This window comes from Alligator sinensis, unplaced genomic scaffold (genome assembly GCF_000455745.1).
Source record: "Alligator sinensis unplaced genomic scaffold, ASM45574v1 scaffold118_1, whole genome shotgun sequence".
Taxonomy (NCBI): domain Eukaryota; kingdom Metazoa; phylum Chordata; order Crocodylia; family Alligatoridae; genus Alligator; species Alligator sinensis.
Window position 1 is genome coordinate 817,252 of NW_005841850.1, and position 15,410 is coordinate 832,661.

General features: G+C 38.6%; 1 protein-coding gene across 1 annotated transcript in view; it reads left to right on the top strand.

Moving 5' to 3' along the window:
• Positions 1-15,410, top strand: part of BRIP1 (BRCA1 interacting protein C-terminal helicase 1) — a 96,463-nt gene that overhangs the window by 14,898 nt on the left and 66,155 nt on the right. Inside the window, exons 7-9 of the mRNA XM_006016063.3 lie at positions 10,190-10,477; positions 12,439-12,660; positions 13,241-13,440. Coding sequence (XP_006016125.1) covers positions 10,190-10,477; positions 12,439-12,660; positions 13,241-13,440 — 710 coding nt within the window. The remainder of the gene's footprint in view (positions 1-10,189; positions 10,478-12,438; positions 12,661-13,240; positions 13,441-15,410) is intronic.

Here is a 15,410-nt window from a genome sequence, read left to right on the forward strand (position 1 = left end):
TTGCTTGAGTTGCACTGTTGTCCTTTTGTGTGTCATTCTGGGAGAGGGAAAGGAAGGAGTTAGTCCTGTACAAGCGCTAAGCACCCCTTTGTATTTCCACTCCTCAGCTGAAAGTCCGGGTTTGGCACAAGCGCTGTTTTGCATTCTAGATGTCAGTTCAGGAGCTTGTAGCCTAGTTTCCTTCACTTCCACCCCTTGAATTTTCTGATAATAAGGCCCGTTGGGAAATCAGATTTGTGCAGAGCAGAGAAGCTGGAGAGAGAGTAGATCCACTATTTTCTATTTCTCTTGTCTCTACAGCTTTCACAGATTGGGGGCCAGTCCTAGTTGACCATAATAATGAGAGAGATTAGTGTTTTTGTACAGCCAAGGAGACATCAATACACTTGTGATAGTGGGTATATTTTGTTCTTGTTTTCAGTTTAATAAGCTGAGGGAAAGGGGAACTAAATGACTTCCAAAACTCTGAAGGATTGATGTGGCAGTCAGAAAGAGAACCCAGACATCATTATTTCTAGTTCTCCCAGCTTTAATAAATGGCACTGCAGCTTCTCAGAGGCCTTACATCTGGTAGCTGATGTAGCTGGCACTCAGGAGCCTCTCAGTAAAATGGGCTGGCAGAAGTCTCTGTGTAAAATACTCCCAATTATCATGGGGTGAACATGTGGACTCATAAGCACTTTCAGCAGCTACCTCATAAGCATGTCAGCAGCCCAAGAATCAGCCATCAGGCTGATCTTGACCCATCTTAAGGGAAGTGAAGAGCACTTTCCGTTGACCAGCCCACTGACGTGCTGATAGGTGCAAATTACCTATTTAAAAAAATACTTTCCCTTGTTTTCTTTTTTCAGCATTGAAATGGTAAGAAAATGACGTGCTCCATAACATGGTCTTGGCAATGGTCTTTCACATTTCTTTGTTTTGGCTTCTGGAGAGCATAGTCACTCTGAAGATTTCCATTTGCCTCCCACATCCCTGAATGCAGTCTAGCATAGAAGCTGTAAAAATACATGCTTTTCTAATTATAAAAGGAAAAATTAAGGTAAACTCCTAAATACAATGATTTCCCCCCCATCCCACCAAAAAATGTCTAGAGAAAAATTTACAAGAGCATTCTCAGGTCATACTCTCACCTCATTTTGTCCTTTGTGTTGAAATACATTTCAGCTGGCAGTGAATCTAAAGCATGTTCTGCTGCCCAGAAAGAGAGAGGGAGAAGTGAGAGCCATTTATCATGTCATAGTTACATTCTTTATCCTTACTGCTGTTCAGCTATACCTTGCTATTTTTTTAGGGTTTCATGTGCTTGCTATTTATAGTTACAATGTGCCTTCTATCAGCATCTCCTCACTGATCACTCTTTCATGGTAATGTTATATATTGTACTCTTTGCTTTGCACTCTGAAGACAAGATATAGAAAAGGTCCAAGGACATGGAGAACTTCTAAAATTGCCACGTAGACTTCTTGCATGGTGTGACTATTCAAACAGTTCAAAAAGATTATGTAGTTAAGAAACTAGTCTGGTGTAGCCCAAGGAGGAAGTAAAATGTGAGAAGACGAATAAATACAGCTTTTTAAAAGTGGGAGAACACAAAGTTGATGCAAGCTGTATACTTATTTAAATAGGACAACGTAAGGCCTTATCTACCTATACCAGAATAGGTAGGGCAGCAAAGTTCCCAAGGTACACTCCAGGCTTGACCAGCATAAAGTGCTTATGCCATTCTTTACTTTGATGAAACAAAATGAGCAATACCAGTTTAAATTGCTTTATATTAGTATAGCAGCCTAATCACTGGCTTGTTTTACCCAAGTCATGCTGCTAAACAAAAGCACACGCACAAAAGAGAGGGGCAAATACCCCTTGGCCTTCTGTGCAGTGCTGGTTTGCAGGAGCAAGACAGGACTATAATGTAAGAATCTCAACCCTAATTTATTTTTTGCTCATGTGGCATAGTGTTCTCCCTTGCTTAAATGCTTTCATTAATTCACATGAAACATTTGTAAACTTCATAGATTCTGCCTTTAGAATTGTTTTAAGCAGATTTAAAATCTCAAAATGTGTCCCGAGTTTTATAGAAACACGTGAATAAAAAGGGGTTCTGGCTGTGTGTGTTGTTTCACTTGCAGGCTCCAACCAGGATTGGGGCTGTGCTGTGCTAGGTACTGTGCAAATGAGTTGGCTCCATTTGCCATCTAACTATAGAAAACAAAGTATGAGATCTAATAGACAAGCACTGCCATCAGGATGATAGTTATATGTTAGATCATCATTTTCACCGTGTTAAGCCAAGGGGTTTTTTTTACACATTTTCTCCTCTCTTTCCACGTATGGAACGCTTCTGTCCCTGTAGGCAGGCATCTTAATCAGCGAGCCTCATGGTCTCATTTGTGGGAGGACTTAAGTGTATTAGCTGGCACTGGGTGAATCCTTAATCTGGTATCATCATTAGTTCAGTCCAACCTGAGTGCAGATTTTACCAGTATTCTCTACAAATGTGTTTCCCATCTGGTTTGGAACTTTCTAGGGGCTTTGTCTGGATAAATCAGTCACTTGGCTAGCTGGTTGTTTTCTTTGTCAGTAAAAGAAAAGAAAAACAATGCTGAATATCACACTGCTTAATTGTTGTGGTGGTGGTGATGGCCAACTGAATCATACTGAGGAGAAAAGGCAGCTGTCAACTTTAACAGGAAGCCAAAAATTATTTTGTTTTGGCTGGGCATGCTTGCTACCCACTTCAGTAGCTATTGTTATGGGCCGTATATTGAAGCATTAGTATTAAGCAGTTCCTTCCTTAATATTTTACTTTCTAAAAGAAAACAAAATTAGGTGTTAAGTTATGGTTCTGGCTATCATATAAGCCCTCTTTCCTGCCTATGCAGGGGGTCGGACTCGATCATCTATTGAGGTCCCTTCCGACCCTAGCATCTATGAATAACATAGAGGGAGAAGGCAGAAGACAATTGAGACGAATATGGGAACAGAATCCGAATTGTTTCGAATGATGCTATATATTTGTCAGTAATGGATATGTTGATTTCTGTTTTCATTTAAAGTTAGTTCAGTAAAATCCAAGCAGTATACAAGGTGGTTCCCTTCTTAGGCCACAAACAGGCATTACATTTTCTACTTGAAGTGCTTGTATGCTCCCCTCGTAGTCTGGTTTGGGAGGGGAGAGCAGCAGGGCAGTGCTCCCCACGTCTTCCCCAGACCAGAGACATCCTGGCGTGGGGAGTGAGCTGCGGAGGGCATGGGACCAGCAGCCACTGCTCCCTCCCTCTTTTCCAGCCCAGGGACTGCCACCAGGGCAGCAACAGCAGGGTTGGGAACCGGGCTCTGGGAGGCTGTCCTTAAGCCTGGTTTCAGGCCTTGCCGGCTTCCCCTTTACTGTCTGTACCACCCGGCTGGGTGGTGATTTCCAAGCCTTCGGGGCCAGGAACTGGGGCTGGGAAGGCTCTCTCCAGGGCAGCAGGGCAATGCTCCCTGCACTCATCCAGATCAGCATCTGCCTGGACTGGGGAATGGGCTGGGAGCTTTGCCCCCCTTCTCCCCACTTCCCTTCCAGACCAGTCTATGGGAAGGGAGCAGTGGGGAAGCATGAGGACCCTTTCTCAGAAATTTCTGCCACTAAAAATGGATACCAGGTTGTGGCCTTAGTCAGGATTGGTTGAGTGTTTGTGCCATTGACTATGACTGCACTTGGCTTTGATCCCTTTCATTACCTCGCAGTTGAAGAGTGGGGAAAAGCGCTGTCCAGTGCTACATTAAAGACAAGCCTTCAGACACACGATACAGGCAGGAATTTCTCGCCCGCAGCAGCAGACTGTCCTTAGCCTCTATCAGCCTTCGGCCTGGGAACCCCCATTTCTTCTTGGACTGTGGGTTCTTGCGAAACTGTGTCGTTCTGGTATAAATCTGGATGAGAAATTATATCCTTGTGGTACTCCCTTGATTAATTCCGCTGAAGCATAGACTTGAAGAAACTGGGGCAGCTGTGTTAAGGAATCCCCATTTATGCTAGGTAAAAAAGTAAACAGTAAATGGAGAGTAGTGTAACAAACACTTGGGGTATCAAAAAACGACTGTGAAAAGAATCTGTCTTAATGTGCTAGCCCATTGCAGTTTAACATATTGCTTACAACCTTCACAATAGAGTTTGAGTGACTTCAGTTACACATTCCAGGAGACTGGCAGTCTGTTACAATCAGAGTCCGGACTCTAGAGCAGGCTAATTTACCGCGATGGGATGAAGAAAGTTGTGGATTTGTATTACACACTCTCACCTGACACCGTATCCGATCCCTTACCCGCTGATTGACATCTTGAATGAGCTCTTTGAAGCAAGTTCCAGCTTAATTAAAACGTTTGCTTGGTTAGCAGTGATCTGTGAAAGCCTGTGATAAATATTGAATCGGGTTCACCTGCTGGTTACTGTGAGTGGATAAACAGCTGCTTTGTGCAGTTTAATCAAGAGACAGTAGCAGCAGAATACTGCTCCTTTTAACAGAGCTTAAAAAGGAATAGTTGAAAAGCTTTAGTAATGTCACTTCTGATATCTTACTAGGGTGCGCTTGTGCGAGATTTCACACAACAGGTATTCACCACTGTATCATTCAGATAGCTTTGTAACCAATGCAATGTAGATGAAGATATCAAGAAACCCTCTTATCTCTTTGTGCTTCAAAGATCATAGCCTCAGTGTTTGTTTAGCCTTATTTTACACTCTGAACGTCTCAGTGTACTCGATTGTCCTTTTATTATTCTGACTTTTGCATTCTTTACCATATAAATATTGATGCGATAGGCTGGTTTATCTTGGGCCCTGTTTGTGCAGAGCAGAGGAAGTGCCACAGTGGATCAACTCACAGTGTATCCACTCCAGTATCTTGTCGTTGATGTGATTGGCAATAGATACTTCCAAGGAAGGTTCCTGGAGCCCTGCAGTATGGGGGGAAATTTTTCTCCTTCCCTTAATAAAAGCCTGAATCCTAAATCCTACCAGTTAAAAATTTAACTGAATTTAAGCCCTGAAGCTTGTGGGGTTTTGTCCCCTACAAAAGTGTAACTGCTGCAATTCTGTTATAACTGGAAATTCTTGTTATCCATCTAAATGTCCTGTCCCTTTTAATCTTGCTAAGTGAGATTTAACATTAGAGTGCAAACAAAAACAGGTGTCGCTCAGCTGTTTTTCAGCCCAGTGTGGATGGAACTAAGCCTTGTTTTAATCGGATTGAAAAGAAGTCATCTTTGCTTTAGCCAGAGTTTTTCTATCAGAATTAAATCACATGGTATTTTTAAACTGCTTGCATCACAATTTGGCTGGATGAAACAGTGACACAGATGGACCACAGTTGTATTTAACATCTACGGATAAACTTGGCTGTGCTCATGCTGTGGGAGAGAACCTCGTGTATAAATTAGGCATTGCCCATAATCTTTCTTTAAAAAAAAAATAACATTCTTCTGAGTAGCCTGAAAGTCATAAAAGTCTAGAGGGAGAGAGTACTATGATACCTGAAAACTTGCCTATATCTGTTGTTGGTCCAATAAAGATATCACACACAAGAATACTTGCATCTTATATAGAAATGTGTTTCTTTATTGCAGTTTTACCTGCTTTCTCAGTACTGTTCTTTTGTTATATTTATCTAAAGAGTTGTACAATATATATTTTTTTCAATTCCAGATATATGTATAATTTAGGGAAATACTAGCAAAAGTATATATTTAGATAAATATGGAAATAAACTGAACTTTTATGGCTGCTGGACTGTATCCAGACAGAGTGGGGGGGACGTGATCCCTGCCTCTAGGAGTTTGCAGCTGAAGGAAAGTTAACTGTGCAGTACAATTCAGTTCACAACAAACTCAACACTTGAGAGACTGCTTTGATGGCAGTGTAAATCTAACAAAAACTGAATGACCAGACTCCTAACCTAATCCTTTTGCTGACTCCCTGTGGACTACAGAGAAAAATTAACCTTGCAGTGTGCCATTAAGGTTACTGTACTTGGACTGTTAGTAAAATAAGTTTTTGTTATACGGGTAATTCATCTTAGCTCAACGTTTGTTCCTTACACTGGAAGGAAAATTACAGATACTTTTATATGTGCTTTAAAAGATTTTCAAATTTTATTGTAGCTTAGCAAGCACCTCCTTTTCTGATATGCAGATTTATACTTTCTACTGTAGTACTCCCAAGTGAATTATTGTATAACAGTTATCACTTTATAACAGTATAAAGTACCCACCCTCCATAGTAATGGAAACTGCTAAATTACAAGAATCCATGCTACGTTGTAGCTAGAATGATTTAAAAACTCTCTTGTACGAAAATATGAAACCAAAAACGTCACTGATGAAATGTTCGGATAACCAAGAGTTTCTTATCTGACCTTTATTTTTAAAAAGCACCTCTGTCAGAGGCGCTATGACTATAACTTAAGTAGTCTCAGAAATAATTCACTACTTTGACCATCCTTTCATCTTAACCTTGTCCTTTTATGTTTGATTTCCTAGGACATTGGTCAGTTTAGACTGATTTTATTGTGTTTTATGTCATAAACTGGATGTTAGTTTATGGTCTATTTGGGACAAACTCAAAAACCCAGTCTGCTCGTGTCCCCCGAAATAACTGTTTATCTAAACTCCATGGCAACTTTTAGATTTTTTTTTATTTCTAGAGGATTTTTTTGTGTCCTTGAGGACAGAAATATGAGATCTTATTTCTGGAAATCCATGCAATAATTTTATTTCTAAACGTAAAGAAAAAAAGTTTACGTCTTCATGTGCGGTATTCACAGTACATTTGTCCTTCAAGGATGCTGCCCCAAACTTACCTTCCTCAAAGAAGATGAATTTTGTAGGCTTAAAGAAGTTGATAAATGACACTTTTTTTTTTAGTTAAAATTAGATGGGATCGACGTTTTAACTTAAAAGAGGGCCTTATTAGAAAATAAAGGTGGAAAAATTCCAACATGAAAGCATGACATTTTGTAGCCCTATGAATGTGGGTCATAAAATCATTCTGTATGAGTAGGGCTGGGGAACAGCTTACATAAAAACACACGCTACATTTTGTTGCTTTAAATTACCTATGACACAAGTTATGAAAAATGGGAAAATTAGTTGCATTATAAAGACTTTCTTGATGCGACAATGGCTAATCCAGAAGTGCTTCAGATAACATTGGTTTTTTTTAATACTTCTGAAAGATCTTTCCTAAAAGGGGACTTTAAAATCAATTCTAACAGAGAAAGAGGAGTTTAAAAGGAGAAATTCCAATTTAATAAAACAAATGAAACAAAGAGCTCAACTTTGTAACCATTTTCTTAATGTTTCTTTTCATTATACAGGACCTTTTAAAAGTTTTTTTGGCTGATGGCGTCTGTGGCTTTCAGAAATGTTATGACTACTGCGGGGCAGTTTTATACTTTTACTGGTTACTATAAAATCAGCCCAAGTTTACAACTTTCCTGATGTTGATTTTTCAGTAAAAGGTAACATTTGAAAGCTGCAGTAGTGGGTGAAGTGCTTCTTAAAGCCAGTATTATGCCAATTTCAAACCTTTTAAGAAAAACTTTTAAGGCCACCTGTAAAATACTGTAATTTATATACCCCCACACATGCATGCAGACACTGTACTTTTAATTTTACCTTTTAAATATTTTTAATGAAAAGACATGTTTCTTTGATTTTTTTTTTTTTTTTAAACCTACCATAGAAGGAATTACCATTGTTGGCCTTCAATGCAGAGAATTTTAACTGAATTTTTGCTGTCTTCCTGAATGTATTTAAAAAACAGGACAACTGATATTTCTTTGCTTTGGGAAATTGTATTGCTCTGCATTTCTCTACTATTTATATTTAGCGAAATAGAGTTGCACTGTAGCTGAGGCCCAGCATTATCCTTTCATGAAGGATTAATGATATTACATCATCTCTTGGAAAAAACTGAATTAAAGTGGAAAGGATAGGTATGTGCTTAAAAGCTCTGCACAGTAGGCAAAAGTAAACTGATTCTGTAGCTTAAAGTTACATTAATTCTCTTACTATGTTAATAAGTGTTATCATTATTTCAAAGAGCAAGATGGAATATAGACAGAAATATCATGATATAACTTGCATTCCAATTTTCTGTGCGAGTATAAACTGAGTCGGGTATTGCCGCATATGTAACATACACCGCATGTCAGCTGTTTCCTGCTTCACTGTTGACAAGAGCCCCATTCATAACTCGTCTTTTTATCCTTTCGGTGAATAAGTAATTATTCAATATAGAAGGCAGGATATTTGGAACTGGCTATTTAATGTGGCAGCACACCGTAATGAAATCTGCTGTTACTGGCAACCTGAGAGGGGAATGTAACAATTCCAGCATGGGTGTAACTTTATCTGCTTTGACAGCCTGTTTATTTGGCACATCAGTGAACCTTTTATCCCAGTGAGTGACAGCTCCAGAAGGGTCACATTTACATCCATTCTATCATGTATTGTAATATTTAATGGCGGACAAGGTTGAGTGGGACCGAGGGTAATTTGAACTTGCTTTTCCAGAGAGTGGAGGCTAAGAGACAGCTTGATCCCCAGTATTGTGGTGTAACACATGCCGTGACTTAGCATTTGTTTATGAGGGATAATCATACTGGTTACAATTGAGAGGAAAAAAATCTTTCAGCTGTTGTACCATCAAACTAAAATTCAAGTATAAACTATTTTACAGTAGTCAGATATGCTGGTTGATTATTTTTGTTTTTTTACTGTACAGATTTCTTTATACTTTCGTTGTCCCCTTCTACTCTTATCTTAATTATAAGATTCTTTAGTCGTCTTAGTTGTCTGTTTTTGGGAGAGGTTGGGAATATTAAGTTTCTCAGTAACAAAGTAATTAGAATAAAAAAATCAGCTGTCCTATTATACAAAACATTTTTTTCCACAATTCAGGTCTTACTTAAGAATTAGGGAACTCTGCAGTGGCTGTTCCTTTGGTTCATCTCTAATTGGCTCATGGCATAATAGGATGATGGAGGATCACTAATGGAATATATGTTATGCATCTAATGCAACCAAATTTGATTTGCAGATGAAATAAAATTAAAACATAGCTCCCAGTATTTTAATTTGAGCATCCAGTCAGATCTCATTCCTACAAGGCACTACATGCTTGTGTCCTGCTCCAGCAGAGCTCTTAAGCACATGCTCAAATTTTTGTTTGTGAGAAATCCTTTTGACTTCACTTGCGTGACTCAGTTACTTAAGTGCTCTACTGGATTGGAGCCAAGTACTCAGCACCCTTTAAGATCAAGCCCTCAATGGAAAATTGATTTCCTTTAGCAGTCGAACAGTTTGTAGATACCTGTTCAAGTTAAAAGAAATAATAAAGTTTTAGACCCCGCACTGTTGTTTCTCACACTTTTGTTCTGCTACGAAACAAAGAATTGCCATCCGAGTTAAAGGGCAGTATGTAGTATCCCTTGCATAAGATGTTCTGCCTCCGTTCTCAAGGCATGAGATCTCTTAACACCAGGTGTCCTGCATGGCTTGGTACTGAACTGCTGTGTCTTTTCCCTGGATAATAATGATCTGTGTCATTGGTCAGTTCCCTCTGATTTGCCATACTTGATGACAGTAAAAATGAAATAGGAAGTTTTTCTTCTTGCTTTGTAAAACCTGAAATTCTCCTCCCTTTTCTGAAGCAACGCAATAAACTGATGAAAGTGGGTCCAGTGAAAGGGATCACAAAAATCCTTGCCACTGGAACCAAAGATGTGCTTCAAGTTTGGTACCCATGCATTCACTTTAATAACTTCACTACGGAAACATAGTAGTCTTTCATTTCAATTAAAGCAGTAGCATGTTAAACTAAAAAAAATCTGCTACGGAGTATCAAAGAACGTTCTGAGCTGAGCAGTTAGCTAATTTGGTAATCACTTAATTTTTTTACTTGTGACATATTGTCTTCTCTATGATTTTCTTGTACTTTTCCCTTTTGACTTAATGCATTTAAAAACTATCTTTAGATTTTGTAATGCAACCTGTAATCTGAGCCCCTTCTTCACTGTCTCATACCTTGAACTTGGGGTTTAGTGGGATGTTTTGAACTATTCTAAAGGAAAACTTCTGAATAGTTCATGCAGAGATTTGGTACACGCGCTTTGTCTTAAGCCTTATCTTGTTCTGGTTGCAGTTTCCCATCCTTTGTACTCAGTGTTCCTGTTCTTCAAAAGAAAATGGTAAAGATGCTAGTAATACAAAGAGGAAGGAAAATGGAGGACAGTCACTCATCCCCAAAATATATTTTGGAACTCGAACACACAAGCAAATAGCTCAGATTACTAGAGAGCTGCGAAGGACGGCATACTCTGGCACCCGTATGACAATTCTTTCTAGCCGGGATCATACTTGCATTCATCCGAGGGTGTCCAGTAGTGGCAACAGGAACGAAAAGTGTGTAGAATTGCTGGAAGGAAAACATGTGAGTAGTTCTATTTCAGAAAACTAATATTCATTTAAAAACATTAGAACAAAGATTTATCTGTCTAAGTAGCCTGACTGAGTAAAATTTTAAGTTCTCAATGCCAGGCTGGTTGGAAGCCTTTTTGTAACACCTCAAAGATATAACACTTCAACTGATTCATTTTAGTTTAATTACATTAATCATTACTACATTTTGATTCGTATCATCAACATTTTAAAAGCATATGATGACGAATAATGTTTGCACTTGATTGAATTTGAGAGGTTAATTATAGCTGTAATAACACTTTTGCCTGTACAAAACTTAGGTTGTTGCCTTTTAAAAAAAAAAAAAAAAGGGCATATTCTCATAATTATTAAATTAGGTATTCAGCCCTGGTTTCTCTGTGTCTATTTATTCCAGGAAAAAAACAATAGGAAATGACCAATAGGAAAACTTTTTCCCAGCTGTCTGTATTTAGCATAGGAAAGTTTAAAAGCTGTAAACAATTTTCCCCCTTTCTTGGTCAGCAACACAGATACAATCGTCATAAATGCAGGGAAATGAGTTGAGTGACAATGACAAAGTGTTCCATGAATATATAGCACGCAAAAGGTATCAATAATGTTGGTATATTTTTCTAAACTAGTTTTTTGTTGGTTTTCAGTGTGCAGCTCAGTTATCTAGCAATCTAAACTCATAAACAAAGCTTTTTTCCCTTTTTTTCCCCGCTCTCTTTTTTATTTTTTGTTCCTCTCCAGTGGTCTTTCTTTTAAGACCTAAATTCTGTTTGTCTTTTGGGCTTCAAGTTTATTTTTACTCAAGTGTAAGTGAACATTTGCTTTTCATGTTCTTGAGCCCTAAGGGTAAGTTGTAGTGGTAATGAGGGCCAATTACACTGTCACTCTAAGTGTCTGTGTTTACTAAGACCATATTACAGAAGTGAGTTGATAAATAGATAACTGACAATTTGTGAGAGAAAAAAGCACTAAGTGTGATAACACTTCAACTGACAACCTTCCCCTTAGGGTTGTGTTACAGTGTTAAAAAGGGATGAGTTTTCCTGTTCTGGTTATCAATCTTCATGTGCCTAGGCAGCATTAAATGCCGTCAAAGGATATCTTTCCAGGAATCTGTTCTCAACTTTGGTGCTTATTTTCAAATTATATACTATATTTTTATTATGAGAACTATATTATTGAATTCATAAAAACTAAACTTATAATAAAAGAAGAGAAGCAAAAAAGTAGCATTCAGGCTGATTAGAGCAGAGAAGTAAAGGGGAGTTTATATCTTAAGAACAGCTCTGTTAATCAGTGTTAAATTTCCCAAGTCTCCCTGTACCTTGCAGGTGAGATTTGATCCATACATTTAGATTTGCCTGTCCACCAAACCCAGACACCCCAGGATGGTGTGCTGTGTTCACACGCTTGAGCACCAGCAGAAGGACTGGTTTCAAAATCATGGGCTGAGTAATAATTTTACCTTTACTGTTAAACAAACTGAAGTCCTCCTGAGCTGTTACCAAAGAGGCTTGTTCACATGAACAGGCTGAAGTGGATTCTAATATTAATTAAAATTCATTAGATACCTCTGGTTGGAAATGTGATGATATGAGTGCGTTAAGTTATTTGCGGTGAACATAAATACGTTGTGTTAGTTTTTTATATTATTTTTCCTGATTTTGAATCAACCATTGAGTTGACGCTCCTGAAACAAATGTAAAGACTTCTTTGATTCCACTGGAGAAATATGCTTTACTCCTTTGCATTTGAGAGGTTATACTTTTGTTTCTGACATGATATTTGTAACTAGAATCATTCAAAATAATAAGCAACACTTTCAAAGTATTTTTAAATGAAATAAAAATTTTCACAATAATGTTTTTAACAAAATATGTAAAAAAAAAATTGTTTTCACCATTGTTTTTATTATATTTGACTTTGAACTTCTAATTACTTGCACATATTTACTTTTAGGGCAGCTCCTGTTCTTATTACCATAGTGTCCATAAATTAAGTGAGCAACATACACTACAGTTTGTACATAAGAAGTGTCAGGCTTGGGACATAGAAGAACTTGTGAGCCTGGGAAAGAAACTGCGTGCATGTCCCTATTTTGCAGCTCGAGAGCTCATGTCAGGGGCAGATATTGTATTTTGTCCTTACAACTACCTCCTAGACCCCCAAATAAGAGAGAGCGTAAGTATATTTGTAAGCAGACCTTTGTTTGTTGTATTAACTCAAGGTAAATGGAGATGAACAAAGAATTTGACATCAAAGGGACACCGCCAGCTTTAAAAAACCACCCCCCTATCTGAAATCCTTTCTAGTATTACATATATCACCTAAATTAAAGAGATTAAAGAGTGTAGAAAGGAGGTGGTTTACAGTTTGTTTTGGGTTTTATTTTTAATCTGTATATACGATAATACCCCAGGTAACATTTAAATAAAAGTTTTACTGGTTTTACATTTTAACTAGTTAATTGTATGAATTTTTCACATAGTAGAAAACAAGCGTTAAAAAAAAAAACAACTGGTGTATAATTTTGTTCTCATTCACTCTGGGTTTTGCTGTCTTTCTTTTAAAGAACTTGCCTAATTCCTGTACTGCAGAAATTTGATCAAGGTCTTAAAAAAAAAAAAAAAAAAAAATTCTATTGCTTGCAAATGAGAGACAGAATCTGGATAACTTTGTTTTTTAAAGACAAACCTGCTTGCTGCTGTTAGTTACTTATCTATTTCACTTTGTCTTACCGGACAATTATTTTCTTTTGTAGATGGAAATTAAGCTAAAAGGCCAGGTAGTCATTTTAGATGAAGCCCACAACATTGAGGACTGTGCACGGGAGTCGGTTAGTTACAGCGTTACAGAAACCCAGCTGAGATTTGCTCGTGAAGAACTGGATTCCATGGTCAACAACAACATCAGACGGAAGGATCATGAGCCGCTGCGGGCTGTCTGTTGCAGTCTGGCAAAGTAAGACAGCTATCTTGATTTCCTTATCTTGATTTCCTTTTGCCAAGTATTTGCTTTTTCTTAATCTTTCTTTTCTGGGCCTCTTTTTATACCAGTGCCATTTGCTAGAGCCCAGGTAGCATCACTGATAAGATGCCATAACTAGACACCTCCCCACCCTACAGTTCCCTGGTTCCCCTTGGTTTGATTTGGAGGACGGAAGAGCGATTTAAGGGGAAGACATTGGCTAATAGATTGAAGAAAAATATTTTTGGAAGTATCTAAGTGCTTAACTTGCGTTCTTGAAAATAGGAATTAGTCTTCCAAATTATCTAGGCATGTTTGAAAACTACCTCAAGACCTTGAATACTCATCTTACCCTATCTGTGCTTCCATTTCTCCATTTGACTAACAGGGATAACACTCTTCTACGTCATAGCTTTTGTCAGAATTAATTCGTTAACATTTATCAAATGCTTTGAGAACCTTCGAGAGAACATTATCACATCAGTACAAAGTAGCGTTTAGTCAGTTTTAGAGAAACTTGCGTTCCCATGGAAAATTTTCCCTCCTCAAGCTGTGGAAAACTATGTGTTTAATGTGTGGAGAGAATAGGCATTCGTTGCTGATTTAGTAAAAAGGCAGTCATTTGGGTTTTGCTTTTATTTTAGACAGTGCAAATGGCAATGCCTATGGTTAAAGTTGCCCAGTACTTTCCACTATAAGATCCTGTTTTCAGTTGCTTGTAACTTTGCCAAACTGTCCCATGCTGTGAATCTGCTGGAGGCCAATTTTTTTTCTCTCCAGCTAAATTAGTTCAGCCATTTCCAAGAACAAGATCAGTGGGAAATCTGTTGTTCTTGCAATTCTTCTGTTGAAATCTCTAATGCACCACGCTTTGGAAGAGGCACTTGACTTATCGAAAGGGCTTTACCCACTTATTGAGGATGTACCTTTTCCTGTCCCTGTGAAAACTGGGTGTGTACATTCTCAGAAGAGGCCTGTTTTATTAATTAAATTCTGAAGAGTCTGTCAGCACTGAGCATGCTTCATAGCATTAGACCTTCTACCTATGATCAGACTGCACTTAATGCCACCCCCACTGGCCAATTGAACATGCTCCTTCCTTTGATTTTAGGGGTAGAGAAGGGCTTTCCCTGTAATTGTTCTCTCAGGTCCATCATTATGATGCATTGCACAGTAATTGAGAGCGAGAGAAGACTTGTCTGTTTTCTCAGTGCTCCCCCAGCTGGCACCCAAATTTCATGGGATGTAAGCAACCTGACTTGAATACAGTGAGTTAAGGAATGAGAGTGATGTAGAAGAGTTTCCAAGGTGGCATGGAAGATGGGATTAGGATCAAGAGATGGGAGGGAGGAATAGTAGTAGAGCAGAGTGGAGCAGCAGATAGGAGGAAAGAAAAACAAGAATAAGAGGCAAGGCAAGGAACAGGAGCCATGGGAAGGAGAGGACAGGAATAGGTATGGGCGGAAACTTGAGGAGGAGTTGTAGACCGGGTCAAGATCTGACAGTTCGACATAGGGGAACAGGGATGTGTGGAGGATAGCAGGAAGAGAACAGAAACAGGACTGAGGCAACCACTTGGGGAAAGAGAGACAAGGCCAGATGCTGGACTGGGGTGAATAGGAAGAAGAGGAGGGGAAGAGACCAGATGAGTAGTGGCAGAGGAGTCTGTTGCCACTAGAGAATTTAGGATTGACCTTGTTACTTCTTAGCTTCAGCACAAGTAGGAAAACCTACTGACAAACCTCATTGAGCAATGAAGCCCATGGAATAAAAATAAGAAATAAGAAAACGAGCAGCCTTGTCTATATTAACTAAGCTTCTTTAATCATGTTTGATACCAGGGTTTTGTTACAGTGCTGCTTAGGGAAGTCTTCCTTAGTTAGCAAGTCCCTGCTTACTTTAGAGATAAGGTAAACCGTCCACTTGGCCACCTTTCCCTCTTCGCTCTGCTGCGCGGTACCATG